This window comes from Rhinolophus sinicus, chromosome 4 (assembly GCF_057876585.1).
Source record: "Rhinolophus sinicus isolate RSI-liver-muscle chromosome 4, RSI-T2T, whole genome shotgun sequence".
In the NCBI taxonomy this organism is placed as follows: Eukaryota; Metazoa; Chordata; class Mammalia; order Chiroptera; family Rhinolophidae; genus Rhinolophus; species Rhinolophus sinicus.
This window is the reverse complement of record NC_142504.1, coordinates 98,966,072-98,986,005: the sequence shown is the minus strand read 5'-3', so window position 1 is coordinate 98,986,005 and position 19,934 is coordinate 98,966,072. Positions and strand designations below refer to the sequence as shown.

Genomic DNA, 19,934 nt, shown 5'->3' with positions numbered 1-19,934 from the left:
CCTCCAGCGTTCAGCCCTCGTTTCCTTGGGCCCAGCAGTATGTGTTCCACTTCACAACACCTCAGACTTGGGCACCCTGCTGTGTCCAAACATGGTTCTCCTCTGAGAGGAGCGTGTGAGGTCCACGGCGCACCCTCTGGGACGTCAGGCTGTGGGCATGCCTTATACCTGGTGGCTGGATGCAAAATGAGGTCTCGCTGATCCCGAGGGCGCCCGGAAGGCACCCTGGATCAAAGAAGTACAATTAGGAAATGAGTTTGCACAACCCACTCGTTTCTGAGAGCACCTGGGACTCTCCAGGGAGACCCTTGTGAAGCAGCCCTAGAAGCGCCCCATTTCAGTGACTGCCGGGAGGAGGCCCGCTCGTCGAGTGTGTCAGACGGTCTCCTGAGCCAACCAATTTACCTATTTTAAAGAACACAAAGAAGGTCACAAGAAAAGAGGCACAACGGAATCAACTACATTCATACAAACTGACGCTGCGGCCCAGCTTCGTGCTTCTAACCAAATTTGATTCCTTGGCCTGAGACCCAACTGACACCATTATTTCATGGTTACGCTGGACCTTTAGGGCCCAGCTTTACCTAGAACTTACCAGTCCCATCACTGGTCCCTGAAAGAACTTTTCCCATGCTCTGCATTCAGACCAGTGGCCTAGTAACATATGACACATTTTCACTCTAGTTTCTCCAGTAAGAGCCCCAACTTGTCCCAGGCACTGCCCGCCCCCAGGTCCCTGTAGGTCTCCTTGCCTTTCCTTTCTCCCCTTCCTTTCACATTATCTCACTCTCCACCCTCCCCAGGGTTAAGACATTGCATAACTCAACATGGCACAACAATTGTAAAGCTTATCTATAGTCCATCTTTTGTGCCAGAACCAGGTTTGACAGACTCTTCTCCCTGGGATAAGCAAGTACATGCCATCCCCATGGGTCTTGTAAAATAGCATATAAATACAGAGAGCCTGGTAGGGCCCCACAAATAGGATACGGCCAAAGTGACTGGAGGCCCAGAAGGCCCGCTGAGCCAGGCTTGCCTCTCCCTCTGCAGGGCTTCATGACTCAGAACACCGCCAAGCAGAACGAGCACTGCCTGAAGAACTTTGACCTCACTGAATACCGCCAGGTGCTGAGTGACCTCTCCATTCAGATCTACCAGCAGCTCATTAAAATCGCCGAGGGGGTGTTGCAGCCTATGATAGGTAAGCTGGCAGCAGGAGCTCTGCAGTACTCATCATGGGGTCTGAAGGGAGATGTGGTGAGCCCTGCTGACCTTGAGGGAACCGGGTATGTTGGGCCTGGCCTCCAGAAAGCCTGGACCAGCACCACCACCACCACCAGTGAAGGCAACTGAGGACGTGTGTGCTCTGTGCCCAAGAAGACTATAAAATTTTCAACACCATCCCATCAAAATGCATAATGCTTGGGCAGTGAGAATATAGATCATTTTTCTTTATTTCTTTTACTGTAGTGTATTGTATTATTTTTCCCAAAACAAATTTCCATAGGTAATAAATATAAATTCAAAAGTTATAAATCCACATACAGTGAAAAAATATAATCCTTTTGCCCATATCTATGCTTTATTCATTAGAAAAGGAAAGTATTAAGTGTGTTCATGTGAAAGAAAACAATAGTAAGCACTCATGTAATAAATATTTATTGAACACTCACTATGTCCAAAGCAGGACACTTGGGCATTTAACATAAATCCAGAACTGAAAAATAAGAGCAGTGATTTTTTTAAGGTAAAAGAAAAGTGACACTCACTGCTCCATCCAGGCTGTGGAGGAAATGGTCCCCTGGACTTACATGTAATGCTTTCCCCAGGTTCTTACAACATAAGTAGGTAGGTTCTAAGTGAATTCCAAACAGGACAGAATCCTTCATGCTATCCAGAAATATATTCCTTGTATAAGGTTCATTCCAAATCCTTCCTCTCTGAAAATCTCCTTATGAGGCACCAGTTTATTCTCATCAGACACAGGGAGAACTGGGATACTTCATGATGCTGAATGTGATAGGTAATAGCACCAGTTCTGGAGTCAGACAGGCCTGGGTTTGAATCCTGGCCCTGCCACTTCCTAGAAGTGGGACCTCATACCTCCTTATGCTTCAAGCTTCAATTTCCTCATCAGTAAACAGACCGTTGGCAGATTAAAATAAATATTGAACATAAGGTCCGCGCACGTGGTCAAATGCCATGCAATAAGGAGGACAGAGCAGCTAACCTAATATTAACACAGTCAGTGGCTCGTGCAGGAGAGCTGTTTGCTATCTGCAGGACGATCTCAGGGTGTAGGCCCGGGTCAGTGGCCGGGCCAGGACCACACCCCAGTTGCTCAGTTCTCAGCACGGAAGCCAGTACAGACTGAGTTGGTACATGCCGTTCTCTTTGTGCCATCACCAATACACTGAAGTGACAAAATGAATCACAGCTACCTTATTTCCACACTCTAGCAGTTCGATGCTGAGTGCCGGTGAGTTGTGGGCATGTGAACACTGTAACCTCTGGCTGGCGTCATTGCCAAATCCCTGAGTGTTACGTGACCTGAATGGTCCAAACACAGATCTCTGGGCAACACGCAAGCTTTGCTCACCATGCTTTTCTTCCAGTTTCAGCCATGTTGGAAAACGAGAGCATTCAGGGTCTATCTGGTGTGAAGCCAACAGGCTACCGGAAGCGCTCCTCCAGCATGGTGGACGGCGAGAACGCGTACTGCCTGGAAGCCGTCATCCGCCAGATGAATTCCTTTCACACAGTCATGTGCGACCAGGGCCTGGACCCCGAGATCATCCTGCAGGTGTTCAAACAGCTCTTCTACATGATCACTGCGGTGACTCTCAACAACCTGCTCCTGCGGAAGGACGTCTGCTCCTGGAGCACGGGCATGCAGCTCAGGTAGGACAGGTGGCCCAACCACCGGGCTGGCGGGCCTGCACACGCCAGCCGGAGCTGGAGCGCGACCCGTCTCCGAAACTGCCGTCCAGATCTAACGGGACGGTCCTTGTCACCGTGAGTGGGCAACGCATCCATCCCCTTTGTATTTGTTGGTGAAACTCATCAAACACTGAGCTGGTGTGCTGGTAAACAAATTAGTTCAAAGCTTCGCGAGATTTGTAGACTCTAAGTTACAGATTATAAATACAATGCGATAGGACAGAGAAAGGAAATCCGAGTTAAGAGCCTGGAAGGCTCACACAGAAGTATAAGTATGTTTGTGAACGTTAAATATTAGTTGTTTTAATTAAATATATTGAATGCCTTCTTTCCCCCATTAACTTATGCCCACCTGTAGTTACTTCATCTTGTGCTTCTAAGCACCCAACTAGTCAAACAGTTACTGAGTGCCAGGCACTTTTCAAGCGTTAGCCCATGTGAGATAATTAAGGTGAGGAGAATAACAGTGGTGGCAGTGAGGCTGCAAAATAAACACAACAGGTGTCCTCATCCCCGCAAAGCAGAAGGACTGGCTCCACGCAACTCACTTTTCCCTCTGTCTAAGGTACAACATAAGCCAGCTTGAGGAATGGCTTCGGGGAAAAAACCTGCACCAGAGTGGAGCAGTTCAAACCATGGAACCTCTGATCCAAGCAGCCCAGCTCTTGCAGCTAAAGAAGAAAAGCCCCGAGGACGCTGAGGCCATCTGCTCCCTGTGCACCTCCCTCAGCACCCAGCAGGTACTGTCACTGCACACGCCATCACTCAGGCGACTCAGAGCAAGCCCAGCTTCCATTTCAAATCAGTTCTTGCCAGTGGGTTGTTTTTTGTTTTGTTTTTTAAGTGTTGCACTTCCAGCCTTTCTATACCCCTTAATGATACAATTCTGAAGTTGCAACTGATGGAATGTTCCTAGATGAATCAAAGACTACTTTGGTCTGTGAAACGAGATGCCACTGTTTCCCAGTAACTTTCTGCTTCCTCTTGCTCACTGAGATAAGGCACATAAATAGCTGAACCCACAACACATCATGCTTAAGTACAAACTTTTTTTAAACACAATGAATTCTGGAATGTTTCTCATCTAGAAATTTATTTTTTTTCAGAAATTGGCAGCATCAGGACCTTTGGCATTAAATAAATTGCTTTCTTTACAATTATAATTTTATTATGATCATGTTTTCACTTAGAATCCATTTACATTGTTTTAAATCATTAAGAACCTAAAGGCATTTAAGTGTTCCTTTCCTTTCCCTCCAAAAATTGTATTTATACTAGGACCTGGTTGCAGAGATATTTCAACTGTAGGAAAGATAAGTCCTGTCCACACACAGACTTCCATCATGAGTGTGGCTATTTTAGAAATGGGCCACCACAAGGTGGTCTCACAAAACGAGACCAGCACAAGGAAATCAAACTTTCCAAGTTAAATCACTGTCCAGCACCTAAAGAACACCACAATCCAAACTCAGTATTACGAAATAAATAATTTCCTTACCTCTTCCACTAACTACTAAAAGATGAAATACCAAACTCTTAAGGACACTGCTTCCTTCTATAAATGCACTGAAATTTTTCAAACTTTTTTTCCTCCCTTTTAAATATACTAAGTTTACTTCTAGAATGCAACTGGCATTGGTTTGTATTTGAGCAGGCTATCCACAAAATAACTGATAGGCAGACAAAGATTATCCTCCATTCAAATAAGAAAAAAGTCTGTTCCTTTATAAGTTATTGGGGTGGGGGGGGACATAGGGAGGTGTGGTTAAACAAAACCTTTGTTATCTGAGGATTTCATGCAACAGTTTACTGCAATCCTAATTCCTTTATAAGCCATGGAGCATAGAGGAGGGGCAGAGTGGGGATGTAGGAGACAGGAATGTGGTGATAGAGGGCTCAGATCTACCAGGCAAAGCTTAGTAACACTAGTTTACTAATTGTAGGTGCCTAAACGTCAGTCCAGCTCTAATTTGTGAGTCCTTTCTAAAGAGGGCTAGACTCTTATGCCAATGTCATATATGCTTTAAAATTCAAAAGTTTGTTTATTTTCATTTAGCTCTGTGCTAAACTTTTGTTATCCCAACAGATTGTCAAAATTTTAAACCTTTATACACCCCTGAATGAATTTGAAGAACGGGTAACAGTGGGCTTTATACGAACGATCCAGGTGAGTTTTGAAATATTAATTTTATAAAGTCCTAGTCTAAAACTAATAAAGGCAATTGAAAGTTTAGATTTTTACCCTTCTCTGTATTAATAAAATATTGGTTACATTATATGATGAAAGATCTTACATTCTTTAGGTAAATGTGAACCATATCGCTCATGAATAACTTAATTACATATATGCAGAAGACTGAACTTTTGTAACCTTTGCCTCTCAGATTTGAGGTACAACCTAAGTCCTATTTCATTTGCCACTAGCATGTTACTGAACTATATATATAGCACCAAATGGAATTAACAAAGTAAGCAGAATATGTACCCTACTCACAAATGGAACTAGAAATACTGTGTTAAGAAAGCAACTTGAGCTCTTAAATCTTTTCTATAAGACTTATAATATTTGCCTTTTGGAATTATGCTTGAAAGAAAACATTAGGCTATGATTATATAAACCTGTCTTAAGATTATGCCGTTTTTAATTAAAGATGAGCTTCCTAAAGCTGAGCCGTAGGTGATTTTGGCTGAGTGCCTAACCTTTGTATATTTGTAGCTGATAGCATCTGAATAAATCATATCAAGATTACTTTAAAAAACAGTGAACATTTCTCAATTGTATGTGGGGAACACTTTGAGGTGGGGAACACTAATATTGTCTCACTTTTAAACAACCTCTTCAGCCAGTGTATTGATGGCAGCATGAGACAAGGATAAAAAATGGGGAAGTGATCAGAGCAGGAGGCAGGAAAGGGGGGAAAATATAAATTGATTTTAGCATTGTGTAAGTAGAGAATAGAGGCTAAAGGTCAAGGGAGGGATGCCAAGTCAGATCAAAGTTTGTTAAGGACAGTGGGGAAAATGCAATGCGCTATTAAAGATCCAGAAAAGCAGGCAGAGTGTCACCAGCACGGATACCTTAAAAGGCAGGGTGCGTGATTGAACAGATCCAGTTATTAGGACACATGTACAGTCCACTGTTAAAAGGGAAGGAAAGTTTGATGACAGAAAAGAAATCACTGAGATACCTGATCCACTACTGATTTTTATGGAGAACATAATTTACGCAAACCAAAGTACAAGTTTCGAAAGTCTTATTTGTTCTTAGTGTAACCATTTGTACGGTAAGTTGACACAGGCACTGTTTCCAAGAGAATTTAGGCCAAAGGTCAAAAAATGTGCCAGATTAGACTTGGGGTTTTAATTAAGTACACAGGAGAAAGGTAATGGAGGTTCGTCAGATATTCTCTGAAGATATATGAGGTCTGAAAATTAAGTTCGCAAACTCATCCTAGAAAAAGTGCTACATACCTCATTGCTGAATATCACTACGGTCACCTTCAAAGTACTCCCCTTGGGAAGTTATGCACTGATGCCAGCACCTAGTCAACTCTTTAAAGCAATTTTGGAACTCTTTCTGGAATGGCCATCAGAGCTGTCATTGTATTACCCTTGATGTCCTGAATGTCATCAAAATGTCTTCCTTTCAATATTTCCTTTATCTTCGGGTAAAGAAAGAAGTCATTGGGGGCCAGATCAGGGAGGATGTTCCAATACAGTTATTTGTTTCCTGGCTAAAAACTCCCTCACAGACAGTGCCGTGTGAGCTGGTGCATTGTCACGATGCAAGAGCCATGAATTGTTGGCGAAAAGTTCAGGTCGTCCAACTTTTTCACGCAGCCTTTTCAGCACTTCCAAATAGTAAACTTGGTTAACTGTTTGTCCGGTTAGTACAAATTCATAATGAATAATCCCTGATATCAAAAAAGGTTAGCAACATCATTGCAATGAGTTCGCGAACTTAATTGTCAGACCTCGTATACAGTCAGATTCTGAGTCTTCCTCAACAGTCAATTTCAGTATCTGGCAAGTCTATCAAAAATTTTTTTTTTGGTTTTGTTTTTTTGCCAGCTATAGTTTTATGTTCCATTGCTCCCTAGACAGTGCTCAGAGGCAACAGTGGACAATCCATGCCCTCCTATTATACTTGAATATGTCTTGTGTAGGATAAACACAAGTTGTTCATCAAAGCAAACCACTTGCTTGGGCAGTATGGGCACAGTGTGCTGTCCCTTAAAAATGTAAACTTGAGGGGATTGTTAAACTCCCCAAAGGGTTCCCTAGAGGATTCCTGTGAAATAACTACCTTGTGAAGTTTAAGTGATTAAATGTATACACAACTTTTGCTGCTGAATTGTAATAATATAGGTATTAACTTTTCTTTTTTGGCCTATTGTTACACCCTCCTTCTAAATCCTTTACAGTTTCTTTAAGCCCTTTAAATAGACCTTACTGATACAGCTGAGTGATGTACAGAAATAAAAAAATTTTTAAAAGTCCTATTAAAAAAATTTAAGAGACTCCTGCCATTTCACATTTTATGTACAGTTTCATATGCTGTGTGAGGTTTGAAATAAATGCAGCAAAACTCAGAGAGAGCTATCAATGATCCTAGAGAGACCATTCTGCCAGTGTTACATTGGAGCCATCGTCTGATAAGTTACAAAAGCTGGTTGCTTATTCATCCCTAAATGTCCTTGCCTCTTTTAAACTTTTCCTATTATTTCAAACTACTTTTTCAAACTGTTAAAATTACTTTAAAATGTTAGCCCGTCTTTCAAGATGCAAAACACATGGGTGTTTTTAAATTGACACTTAGAAATTTAATTTTTGGAACATGGTTGACCACAGACTGAAACCATGAAAACAAAACGTGGGGTGGAGGGGACTACTGTAATTCTATGTTTAAGTGTTTGAGGAACCCCTCAACTGTTTTCCCTAGCAGCTACATCACTTTACATTCCCATCAGCAATGCATGAAGTATATACGTACAAGAGGATGTTATTATATTTGTGTATGTCAAACCACCCTTGCATTGTAAGGATAACTCCAATATAGTCATATATATGTTTTTTAGGTCTAATTGGTTTATAGTGCTCATGACCTCTGTTATTGATCTTCCACCTGGTTGTTCTATACATTATTGAAAGTGTATAGAGTATTGAAGTGTCCAACTGTTATTAAAGAACTGTTTCTCCCTTCAGTTGTCAATTTTCCTTCATATATTTGGGCTCTGTTGCTAGGTGCATTTATATTTATAATTGTTATATCTTCTGGGTAGATTGAACCTTTTTCTCTTGTAAGTTTTTTTACTTACAACATTTTGTATGACAGTAATACAGCCATTCGAGCTCTTTTTTGGTTATTTCAAATATCTTTTACTTTCAATCTTTGTGTCTCTTGTGGGTAACATATAGATGGATCATGTTTTTTAAATCCATTCTGCCACTCTGCCTTTTAATTGCATTCAAATTGATATTTAAAATAATTACTGATAAAGATTTACTTCTGATACCTAGCTACTTGTTTTCTGTATGTCTTACATGTTTCATGTTCAATTCTTCCATTACTGCCTTTTGTATGTGTATTTTTTGTAGTGTATCATTTTGATGCCCTACTTTCCTTTTTTGTATATTTATTATTTTCTTTGTGGTTACCTTGGTGATCACAATTGACATCTTAAACTTATAACAATCTAGTGTAAATAATACCAACTTAGTTTCAATAGTATACAAATATTCTGCTGCTATATATCCCCATCGCTCTGCCTTTATATTATTATTTTCACAGGTCACATCTGTTAAACATGTATGCCCATTAATATTTATAATTATTGTTTCCTGCATTTGTATAAATCATATAGGAAAAACAAGGAGTTACCAAAAATATAATGCTGCTTTTACATTTACCAATGTAGTTAGCTTTACCATTGTTCTTTATTTCTTCTTATGGCTTTGAGTTGCTGTCTAATGTCATTTTATTTCAGCCTAAAAAGCTTTCTTTAGTATCTCTTGTAGGGCAGGTCTACTGGTAACTAGCTCCCTCTTTTTTGCGTATCTGGAAATGATTTAAGTTTTCCATTCTTGAAGGATAGTTTTGCCAGATGTAGAATTCTTGGTTGACAATTTTTTTCTTTCAGGACTTTAAATATGTCATCCCATCTTCTGGCCTCCATGGTTTCTGATGAGAAGTGGGTTCTTAATCTTACTGAGGAGACCTTATATGTGAAGCGTGGTCACTTACTGTTTTCACCATTCCCTCTTTGTCACTGGGTTTTAATAATTTGACTATTCTGTGTCTCAGTGTCAATCTTTTTGAGTTTATTCTGCTTGGAATTTGTTGAGCTTCTGGGATATATATATATATATATATATATATATATATATATATATATATATTCCATCAGATTTGGGAAATTTGGGGCCTTTATTTCTTCAGATATTTTGCTGCCCCTTTTTTCTTCTGGGATGCCTTTGGTGTATATTGGTATGCTTTATACAGGTTTCTCGGGTTCTATTCATTTTTATTTTATTTTTTTTCTATCTGCTCAAACTGGAGAATTTCAGTTGCCTTATCTGCAAGTTTACTGATCATTTCTTCTGCCTGCTCAAGTCTGCTGTTCAGCCCCTTTAATGAACTCAAAATTTTCATTTCAGTTAAATTTTTCCTAAAATGCCTGGCTCCAAATAGAGGGGAAAAGGGAGGGGCTCTGTCCCTTTAAATCTTCCAATTAATGCCATTAGAGGAAGCCACTGTATCCCAGGAGAGCCAAAACCAAGGCAGGCATCATGCCAGCCCTTCAGGGAACTGCCAGACCAACCAAAGTGCACAACCCTAAATTTTTAGAGGACAAGGTCCCATTGCCTGCTCTGGCACAAGCCAGGTACTCCAGGAGTGTGGGTTGCTATTCCTACAGCTTCAGTGGGCTGGAGAATGGTAGCTGATTCATGCACACTGCTCTCTTAGCAAAGATAAACAGCCTCTCCCTTCATCAAGCATTCTCCTGGTTGGTTGGTTTTAAGTGTCCAATCAGGTTCCAGAATTCCAAGACAGTTGATCCCAATTGCTTTTTCCAGCTCAGTGGTTGCTTCAGTGGAGGGACTGACCCCTAGAGGTTCCTACTCTGTCACTTTGTGTAATATCACTCTCCCCATTCTGGCATAGAAAGGTTCAGGAACTTGCCCAGGGTGATGCCAGGATTAGAGCTCAGGCCATCTGCCTTCAGTGCCCATGGCCTTAACCTCTCCACACGATTTGCACCTGAAATGTATTTTTTTAATTCTCCCTTAGATGGAAAATTTTAAAAAGAATGGTAGAAATAGGAATGAAGCTAAAATCATCTAATCTCCAACAAGCCTGAACCAGGGTTTATCTCCCTGCTAAATACCTCAAGGACAGGGAGACCATATTCTCCTGAAATTCTGCCTAATAACAACTATTTCCATGATATGTGCCAATTCACTTTTGTGAAGTTACCTAAACTGGCTACAGGTGTAGTTAAGTATTTCACCTGGTCTTATCCTTCCCCACAGGCACAACTACAAGACCGGAATGACCCTCAGCAACTGCTGTTAGACTACAAGCACATGTTTCCTGTTTTGTTCCCATTTAATCCATCTTCTCTGACTATGGACTCAATCCACATCCCAGCGTGTCTCAATCTGGAGTTTCTCAGTGAAGTTTGAAAAAGCACATTTCCAGCTTTGGCTCAATTACAAGTGAGAGCAAGAAGGAAGTACGTACAGTAAAGTAATTTTAAGGATATGTTCAATCTGTAAAAGTTGATCAAATCAGAGATTGCGAGCCTGTGCTGAACTATACAGAATAAGACACATCTGTCATTATTTTTTGAACCTTACTGCTCAGAATAAAAACACATGAAATATGGAAGATTTTTTAAGTATGATTTCAGTATAAACAAATACACATCGTAATCTGCAGTCCCCATGGCCCTATAAAAAGTGCCAGTACATAAAATGGAAACTGCCTAGTTTTTTATCTGGAGGATGTCCAAAGTAAAATAATATTAAAAATATGTAAGTCACATAAATTGTCTTCAAAGGACCTTTAACAAATAATGGTACTAACACAACCATGACACTGTCATAGTGAGTGACATTTCCCCAGGTTGACAATCCATAGGTGTGGATGAGTTTGTGGGGAAATGTTTTGAGAACAAAAATACAGGCCTGGGCCTTCTGAGATGTTTCCCAAAGGTCTTTTTCAATGCCTGGTAATGCAGAGACAGTGGTGTAATGGACCTCCAGCCCAAACATTTTGAGTATTGGTTTCTGAAGCAAAATTAGACTCAGTCCCTAATGTGGTCAAACCCTGCTCTGCAGTCTTGGGTTTATGGAAGATATGCTAAAAAGGCTGTTGTCCCAAACTAAAAATGTAAATAAGATGGAAAGATGTTTCCAATGCTAGTCCATGCACATACTGAGGCAATGAAAGTTTCACAAAAATCTACGTAAAAGTTAGAAAAGAATAACAACTCTTGTTTTATTTACAGATTAAAAACCAAACCAGTCAGTATGAAAGCCTTTTTAATCCCTTAAGGCGATTAAATCTCCAATAAGAACATCATATAAATACACTAGTAATTCCAGATAACCAAGATAGTAAGGGAAAAAGTTCGTCGTGAGAGTCAGATTCTTTGAAACACCTTTCTAAAAAAGCAGTTCAGGGAATATTGTTGTTTTCCAAAAGATTTTTGGGTTTTCTCTGTTCTTTTTAAAGAGAATAGCTATGTCAACGATCCCTTTTCAGGTTCTTTTCAACATTTTTCAAATTTACCACATACAAACCGTAAATATCTCTGCTTTGAATAAAGATTAAATGAGTATTCAGTGATACTATTACAACAGATTTTATATGTCTGCTTTCACAAATTTTTTTTGTCTCTGCGAAAGCAGACATTTGATTAGAAAACCTTACATATTCTTTACACCATGTTTTACTATTTTCCCCATACTTCTGGTAGGTAACAGTGTACTGTTTCCATGACAAGAACAGATGGTGTTTGCAAATCATACAGCCTCTATATTCCGATACGATTTCTCCGTGAATTGCATGTAGAAGAGCCTGCCACACATACACACCACCTTCTTTGACTCAGCCACAATTAATTTAAAAGGCTCTTAGAAACAGAACACACCCAAGCTCTACATAATCTTGTGTACTGCGCCCTTACAGCCCAGCTTCTGCATTCATTCTCCTTGCCCACCGGGCAGAACAAGACAGCATCAGGGCGAATATTGCGGACCACCATGTCCAAATCAATGTCAGTGGCGTTATCCCTTCTACCTCCACATTAAACATCCTGGCTTCTCTCGGATGTCTATGTAGAGCTGTGCCTTCTTTCCCAGTTATACACTCTGCCATCCATTACACACCCCCTTCAACCCACACACTGACTTTGTTTGGAAGGCCAGTCTAAACCAATTGGGTCTGTGGCTACCTCTTTTTAAAGTTGTTTAGTAAGTATAATTTGCTTTTTACTGCACTGTAGTTTAAAACAGCCTCTCGTGTAAGGACTGATCTTAATCTTCACAATAACCCAAAATGCCTTGTTAAGAGTGTTACGGAGTTTGAGAAGCAGTGATTCCATAAATGCAATGGCTGTCCTTACATACTGTCTCATACCCTCATTCTCTCCATCTCTTTGGGTCACTACCTCTCTGCTGTCACTGGTTAATCACTAGATGCCAAGGACTCACTGAATAAAAGCTTGGCAATAAGGATCAATGCAGGAGGAACCTTATGAATAGTCTTTACTAAGCCTAAGAAATGGCACACTTAGTTCTCGTCTTCCAAAACAGAAAGGTATTTCACTGGAGCTGTATTTAATTTATATATACTTTAAAACACAGTCTTTTATAGACCACTAACAAAAGAAATATAGTAATTGGTTACTTAATGTTTAGGTCTACCCTATTTAACACTTGGAGGCTGCAAGAAGCATCTTTAGGGAAACTTGAATAATCTTTTGTTAGTATTTATATTCTTTGCATTTTTTTAAAGTCAGTTGAACTCAGACTTTCCAATTTCGTGCAATCAATAATGATTTTTAATTTTAACTTAATTCAACATAAAGGTTTGAACTCTGCACTAGATATCTATCTTTATTTTTTAATATTTATAATTTAGTTGACACTTTCTCACTATGTGCCTTTAGAAGTTACTGAGATAACTGACTTACCACTTATTTCTCTGAAATAGGTGTTGCTGTGGGAAGAATTTTAATGCTTGATATAACATCATGGTGGAGTTTGGATTTGTCTTTTGAAATATTATAAACATTTTAAAGATTCCTTAAGAATCAAATATTTATAAAGAATTTGTTTTAAGTATTATATGGGACCTACCTGTTTATCTATAGTAATGTGTGTTATGTACATATTAATAATTGTTGCTGAAGCTGACAAGCATATTACCTACATGCATTTTCCCTGTGCCACCATACCTGCAGTTAGATTTATGGTAACTGGCAAGCAGTTTAGACCCAAAGGAAAACAGACTTCCCCGCCCCCCCCCGCCCCCCCCCCCACACACTCCATGGAGCATGTTAACAGGAGTTTCCTATACTAAATTTTAAGACTTTTGTAAAAAAAAAAAAAAAAAAAAAGAAAAGAAAAAAAACAAGATAAAACTAGGAACTTGGAAAACTTAAAAAGTAACAGTTGCTACCATCAACTCATCAAATATTTCCTTAGAACCTTAATGCATTAAGATTATAGTAAAAAATTAGAATCCATTTCTTTGGCAAGTAGTAAATTGTTTTCCCACATTTGAACTAATTCTAAGGCAGCAAGGGTATCCTAAATCGAAACCCTTGTATAATGCCTATATGACTAAATAGTTACAGAAATGGACAGCATGGGGCAGGACCCTGTAGTTTTTCCTCATAGAATATTTCTCTGCAGTCAGTTTCTCAAATTAATTTGCTGCATGAGCCAAATAGCCATAATTCACCTTTTATACACATTGGTGCCATAACTAGAAAATTGGGATAATTATGAAATTAGAGGTTGATGCCAATGATGATAAAACATAAGACTGTTTTTTTCTCTTATAATAAAGGTCATTAAATACTAAAGATGGTTTTTCCTAAAAGAAAAAAAAAAAAATTCTAATAAAGGGGATCAATCAGAAATGAATTTAAGCTACTTTCTAAAGTGATGTTGTATCAGAATAATCCAGATTTGGATGTAACATTTTGCCACCAACTGATGTTTAGATGCACTGCTTCTCTAAAGGGGCTCACATCATATTCAGGGGTGAATCTAACATTGTAGAAGAAATACTGATAAAAATATTTTTCCATTTTGAACAAATCTGTAAACCACACCTTTGTTTATAGAAAAATGCTTGTACTGGTCACTAATATTCAGCTCTGGATAAAAATTTGTGGAAATAAACACTTTGGAACAAATAAAGTGGTGTGACAAATCTAAGTGAAATTTAAAACTGTGCATCAAGGGCCAGCCCGGTGGCTCAGGCCGTTAGAGCTCCATGCTCCTAACTCCAAAGGCTGCCGGTTCGATTCCCACATGGGCCAGTGGGCTCTCAACCACAAGGTTGCCAGTTCAACTCCTCGAGTCCCACAAGGGATGGTGGGCTCCACCCCCTGCAACTAAGATTGAACACGGCACCTTGAGCTGAGCTGCCACTGAGCTCCCAGATGGCTCAGTTGGTTGGAGCGTGTCCTCTCAACCATAGGTTGCCAGTTCGACTCCGGCAAGGGATGGTGGGCTGCGCCCCCTGCCAACTAGCAATGGCAACTGGACCTGGAGCTGAGCTGTGCCCTCCACAACTAAGACTGAAAGAACAACAACTTGAAGCTGAACAACAACTTGACTTGGAAAAAAGGCCTGGAAGTACACACTGTTCCCCGATAAAGTCCTGTTCCCCTTCCCCAATAAAATCTTAAAAACAAACAAACAAAAAAAAAAACTGCATCAACACATTGGCTAAAAAAGTTATTTTTTTTAATGCTTTCTTGAGAAACATTATTCTGCGGCCTATATTCAAACATGCATCATGATCATTTAAACCAGGAGATGGAGAACTACAACCTGCAAAAGTTGGGATGCGGGGAACTTTCCCTGTAGAAGTAACAGTATTTATTGAGCAATTCCTTTAGAGCAACAGAATTTAAACAAGGCAGTTTGGGTGTAAGAAAAGACCCAGTCATATATATAATTTTGCATATGATAGAGATGGCATTAAAAACCAGTGGGAAAATATTTACAAGATCTGTGAAGAATTTATAAAATATAAGTGAAAACATTAATGATGACATTTTTAAAATTGTAGAAATATTTCATGGATAAGAAGACTCCATACCACAGAAATCTCAATGGTCCCCAAGTTGACCTATAGGTTAAAAATCAAAATCTCACCGTAGTTTTTTGGTGAAAATTGACAGGCTAATTCTAAAATTTATATGAAAGAGCAAACGCCCAAGGATAAGGAAGACCCTCCTTAAGAAGATGTGGGGACAGAGTCCCAGAGAGCAGTTTCCAGGCTCTCGGCCTCACATGGAAAGGTGCTGGCTCGGGTAGTAGATGGTCATCAGCTCATCAGCTGTAACTAGTTGGCCATCAGCTGCTACCGGTTTGCCATTAGCCACTGATATATAACTGCCGCGGCTACGCTAGCAAGCGCAGAGTGTGGATTGCGGATTGCAGAGAGGCGGATTGCAGTTAGCAGGGGTTGGTTGGTTGGCAGAGAAGCAGATTACGGATCGTGTGGCTCCTGTTTCCTGTGTCTCCAACCCAGCCTCCCTCGAGAATATAGTGGTGTGACTCCCCTACCTATGGCTCCGTGGGTGTTCCTTTTTGGCCTCACCATGTCCTGTATACTTATGTGGGGAGCGGGACCAGAGACCCCACATGACACCCTGCATGACAGAAGAGAAAGGAAAACTTTCCCTAACAGGTATCTAAAACTTAAGATGGGTGGAATTAGGACAAAAATAGAAAAATTGACCAATGGAACAGAATAGAGAGTCTAGAAACTGAACATCTATATAGAAACATGGGTAAACTGTTTATTCCCTAGAGGAGCACACACGAAAACCTCCTGGAAATCTTTTTTCAAATTCACGTAACCAGCCTACCCAAATGTATAGAATAAAACATCTGTAGAGATAGTGCCCTTAAACACTCAGCATTAGGAACCACTAATAACTTTCAAACAGGCAGAGGAAAAAACCGCAAATACGTATCCTTCATCTAAGTTTGTGACAAAGTCTTAAGACTACTGGGAACACACCAAGACTTAGCGCAAATTTAAAACGAGGAAGTTTGGCAAATCAGTGTTTGTATCACCTTCTGTTTCCATTTCATTTCTGATGAAATATTTGGCAAGTTGAACTTTCTGAAGAGTAAGAATTTGTCATAAGGCCAAAACAACACCCAATACTTGCCTTTTAATTAACAAAAAATTGAAGTTATCACCAAAGTGGTTAGAGTAACAGCACATACATAACTTTCGAAACTACACAATATTGTAAGCTCACGTGTCTCATTCATTCAAATTCATGTACTCAATTTAAAAAATACTGTCCTAGCTCCTATCAACTTCACTAGTTGTCCCCAGTTTCCATTACTGAAACTTTTAAAGCCATTGCTGCTCAAGCTACCATCAATTTTGAGAATTATAGGAAGTTTAAGCATAGGAAAATTACCCAGAAAAAGTGGAAGATAAGGCTGAGGCTGGATATTTCTGATATCCTAATGAAATCTTAATACTAGAATGTGCAAATTTACAATGGAGTCACTGATTTCCAGTTGTACACTAATGCTACTCCTGTTCCCCTGCCAAAAAAAAAAAAAAAAAAAAAAAAAAACACAGAAAGGATAAAACATTTCTAAAAGTATTCGAAGCTAAATGTCTAAGAGGAGAATGACAACTTTACATCTCACATGAGAGTCCATGTCTAGACCAAAAAATTTACAAAATAACCAATTTTGATACATATCTAGTGGTGTACAATATATTACACCTGGTTATACATGGTTAAACATGAAAAGGACTAAATATTTTAGAAAGTAATTTATTTCAGGTAATTTTGTAGCTTACACTTTTCCTCCCAATTTTTACTTTGAAAAGTTAAAAATCTATAGAAACGTTGTAAAAATAGAACAAGAAGCAACAACATGCTCTTCTTTTAGATTCCCTAATTGGTCCTATTTTGCCGTATTTGCTTTCCCTCTTTCTCTGCCAGTGTATTTGTATGTATTTCTTTTCTGAGTCACTTGAGAATTAGTTGCAGACATCACGACTCTTCACCTCTAAACATTTCAGCATGTATCTCCTAAGAACAAGAGACAATATCCAATGTAACTACAATATAATTAACTATCAGGAAAAGTAATGTCCATACTACTATCTCATGTAATTTATCTTAAAGTTCCCCAAGTTGTCCCAATTCTCCTTTTGGGGGGTGCATTTTAACCAAATTACTATCAAAAGTTATCGGTAAGGGAAAAAATACAGTAAGAGAAACATGTGAGAAAATATGTACCTTCCTCTATGTGCATGTGGCTTTGTGAGGACACGTCTACAGCTGTAGCCACCAAAAGCCCGGGTGTCTGATGGCAAGGCTGCTGCTGAACAAATCTTGGACCACCTACCTACAGACTTCTTGCTATGTGAAACAATAAAAACATTACTGTTTAAGCCATTCTAAGTCAAATCTTCTGTTACTTGCAGCCCAAATCATCCCAAATGATAATTAGCCCTAAAGAAAAAAGAGGCCTTTCCCAACAGCAACTACAATGGCAAAGGAAATACTGGAACTGAGTCACTAGTTTTCCAACACAAGTCAAGTTCTAACGCCCTAAGGCACCCGTGACACCGTGTTTCCCCGAATATAAGGCCTAACCAGAAAATAAGCCTTAGCATAATTTTTCAGGATAACGTCCCCTGAACATAAGCCCTAATGCGTCTTTTGCAGCAAAACTTAATATAAGACCCAGTCTTATTTTGGGGGAAACATGGTATGTAATGAAATAACTCCTATGCATCTCGAAATGGAACTAGCTCTGTACCATCTTCAGGAGAATTGAGAAAAGTCACTCAAAAGCATTTTCCATAGGAACTCAGGTTGAGAAAGGCAAAGAATCTAGTAGTGACACTTTGCTTCACTCGTCCATCTGAAACCACACTTTATCTCACACCCCCAGACCCCCTACCCCCCAAAAAAAGCAAATAAACCTTCTAAAACTAAGCCGCCATATACTGGCAAGTATCGAAAGTCATTCTTACCAAGGGTTTCTTCTCACTTTATTTCTTCCTCCAAGGATTCACGTAACAGTCACCTCCCTTCCTGTTTTCTATAACATACATCTAGCAGTGATACATCTTTTTCTACCCCCACTCCTATATTCCACCTCCCATAAGCCTTGGACACAACATGGGCCTTAGGCTTCTGAGAATTGAGGGCTCAAAATTCTAATTCAGCAATTCTTTAGATTTGAAGCCTAGGAAGTTTTTTGGTTTCTCTGGACCTAAGTGTCCTCATTTATAAAATGAAAACGGACAAACCCCACTTATCTCACGGGGCTGCAGAATCACAATTCGGATTTGTCTGATGTAGGAGAATTGTATGTTACTCTATTTTATGTAATAATTATTATATCGCCTGGGTATATTTTACCCCTCCCTGTTCATCATCCAGAAGATGTAGGTGAAAAAAAAGATCATCATCAAGTATGTGGTAAGCTTTGATCTACTCAAAGTGCAAATTCCATCGACCATATATACTTGTGAAAAAGGAGCATAAGTATTTTCTTCAAGTTTAGTAACCCTCAGAATTTATGGATTGAATTGACGACTGCCAAAGTCCAGGAACAGAAAGAAAAAAAAAAGGAATAAACCAGAGGGTCAAATTACAATAGATGGTGAGAAAACAATGGTTGCCTGGGAGGTGGAAGGTGGGAAGAGATATGAAGGAATTTTCTGTAATAATGGACATGTTCTAATTCTACTTTGATAGCTAATAGTGATCAGGTTTGAGTTACTAGAGCGTATACATTTATGAAACTCATCCAATTTGAGATTTGTACATTTGAGTGCATAGGAATTTTGCCTTCAAAAGAACTGTAAATAAATATTGACCTCTAATGCATTGTACTAAGGTCTGCATTTTTAAAAAAAAAAGTGGTTTTATGGAAGAACAGATGGACAGATGTAACAAATATGGCAAAATGTTAACAATTGTAGAATATAGGTGGTGGATCTATGGGTGTTCCCTGTAAAAGCCTTTCCACTTTTCTGTATGTTCTAAAGTTATCATATTAAAATAAAATTGGAATTAAAAAACAACGTGAGGGCCACCAAGGCGTTTGAAAAGCAGGGTTCTAGGGCGGGCCCTCCCCGTCGGCTCACAGAAAACCTCAGTGCCTCGCGCCCCCTTTCCCACCCGCTCGAAGCAAGCCCGGGGCATCCAGGCCCGCCCGAGCCCGGGCGCCGCGGATCTACCGCATTGCTCGGTGCTGCGGTCGCCTCCGGCTCGCCCGGTCTCAGTCCGTCCTCAGCACACTCCATCACCTGGTTCCCAGGACTCAGATTGCGCAGTGGTCACGTCATCATCGACCAGGGCTCACAGTTACGGCGGCACAGACCTCCCTAAACCTCTCTCATCTCCAGCCTAACCCGTTACCCCTCATCTCCCCGCCCCGGGTCCCCCGGCCCCACTTCGCCTGACACGTTGTCATAATCCTCTCAGGCTCCAGGCAAGCGGCGCCGCCAGCCATGGGGCCCGATCATATAAGGAAAATACCGCGGGCTCATCCGGGGGCTGCATCAGGGACCCGGGGCACCCCTGCCCTGCGACCCCCACTATACCCCTCGCACGCCAACCTCCCCGCCCCCACTAAAGGCCTGGTCCCGGACACAAACCGTCAAACGGCTTAAGCCTCTGCCCCTGGTCTACGCAGCCGCACAGCCGCCCACCACCTAGAGCGGTTCCACCAATCCTCCC

The 19,934-nt window shown here is 40.2% G+C and overlaps 1 protein-coding gene, 1 long non-coding RNA gene and 2 other non-coding genes across 5 annotated transcripts in view; 1 reads left to right on the top strand and 3 right to left on the bottom strand.

Annotated features, from left to right (window-relative positions):
• Positions 1-10,831, top strand: part of MYO5B (myosin VB) — a 316,516-nt gene extending 305,685 nt beyond the window's left edge. For both annotated transcript variants that reach the window (XM_019721483.3, XM_019721491.3), the window contains 5 exons: positions 1,051-1,201; positions 2,616-2,901; positions 3,506-3,680; positions 5,027-5,107; positions 10,474-10,831. In XM_019721483.3, the coding sequence (XP_019577042.3) occupies positions 1,051-1,201; positions 2,616-2,901; positions 3,506-3,680; positions 5,027-5,107; positions 10,474-10,626 (846 nt within the window). In that variant the 3' untranslated portion in view covers positions 10,627-10,831. The remainder of the gene's footprint in view (positions 1-1,050; positions 1,202-2,615; positions 2,902-3,505; positions 3,681-5,026; positions 5,108-10,473) is intronic.
• Positions 51-18,352, bottom strand: LOC148758425 (uncharacterized). Its single transcript, XR_016021172.1, has 3 exons — positions 18,218-18,352; positions 287-405; positions 51-175 (listed from the first exon to the last, which is right to left on the bottom strand). It is a non-coding gene; the product is annotated as an uncharacterized LOC148758425 (long non-coding RNA).
• A 1,116-nt stretch (positions 18,353-19,468) lies between these two features.
• Positions 19,469-19,549, bottom strand: LOC141567015 (small Cajal body-specific RNA 18). The gene has a single exon (XR_012489415.2).
• A 78-nt stretch (positions 19,550-19,627) lies between these two features.
• On the bottom strand, positions 19,628-19,771 carry LOC141567020 (small Cajal body-specific RNA 17). Its single transcript, XR_012489420.2, has one exon.
• Positions 19,772-19,934: the final 163 nt, after the last annotated feature.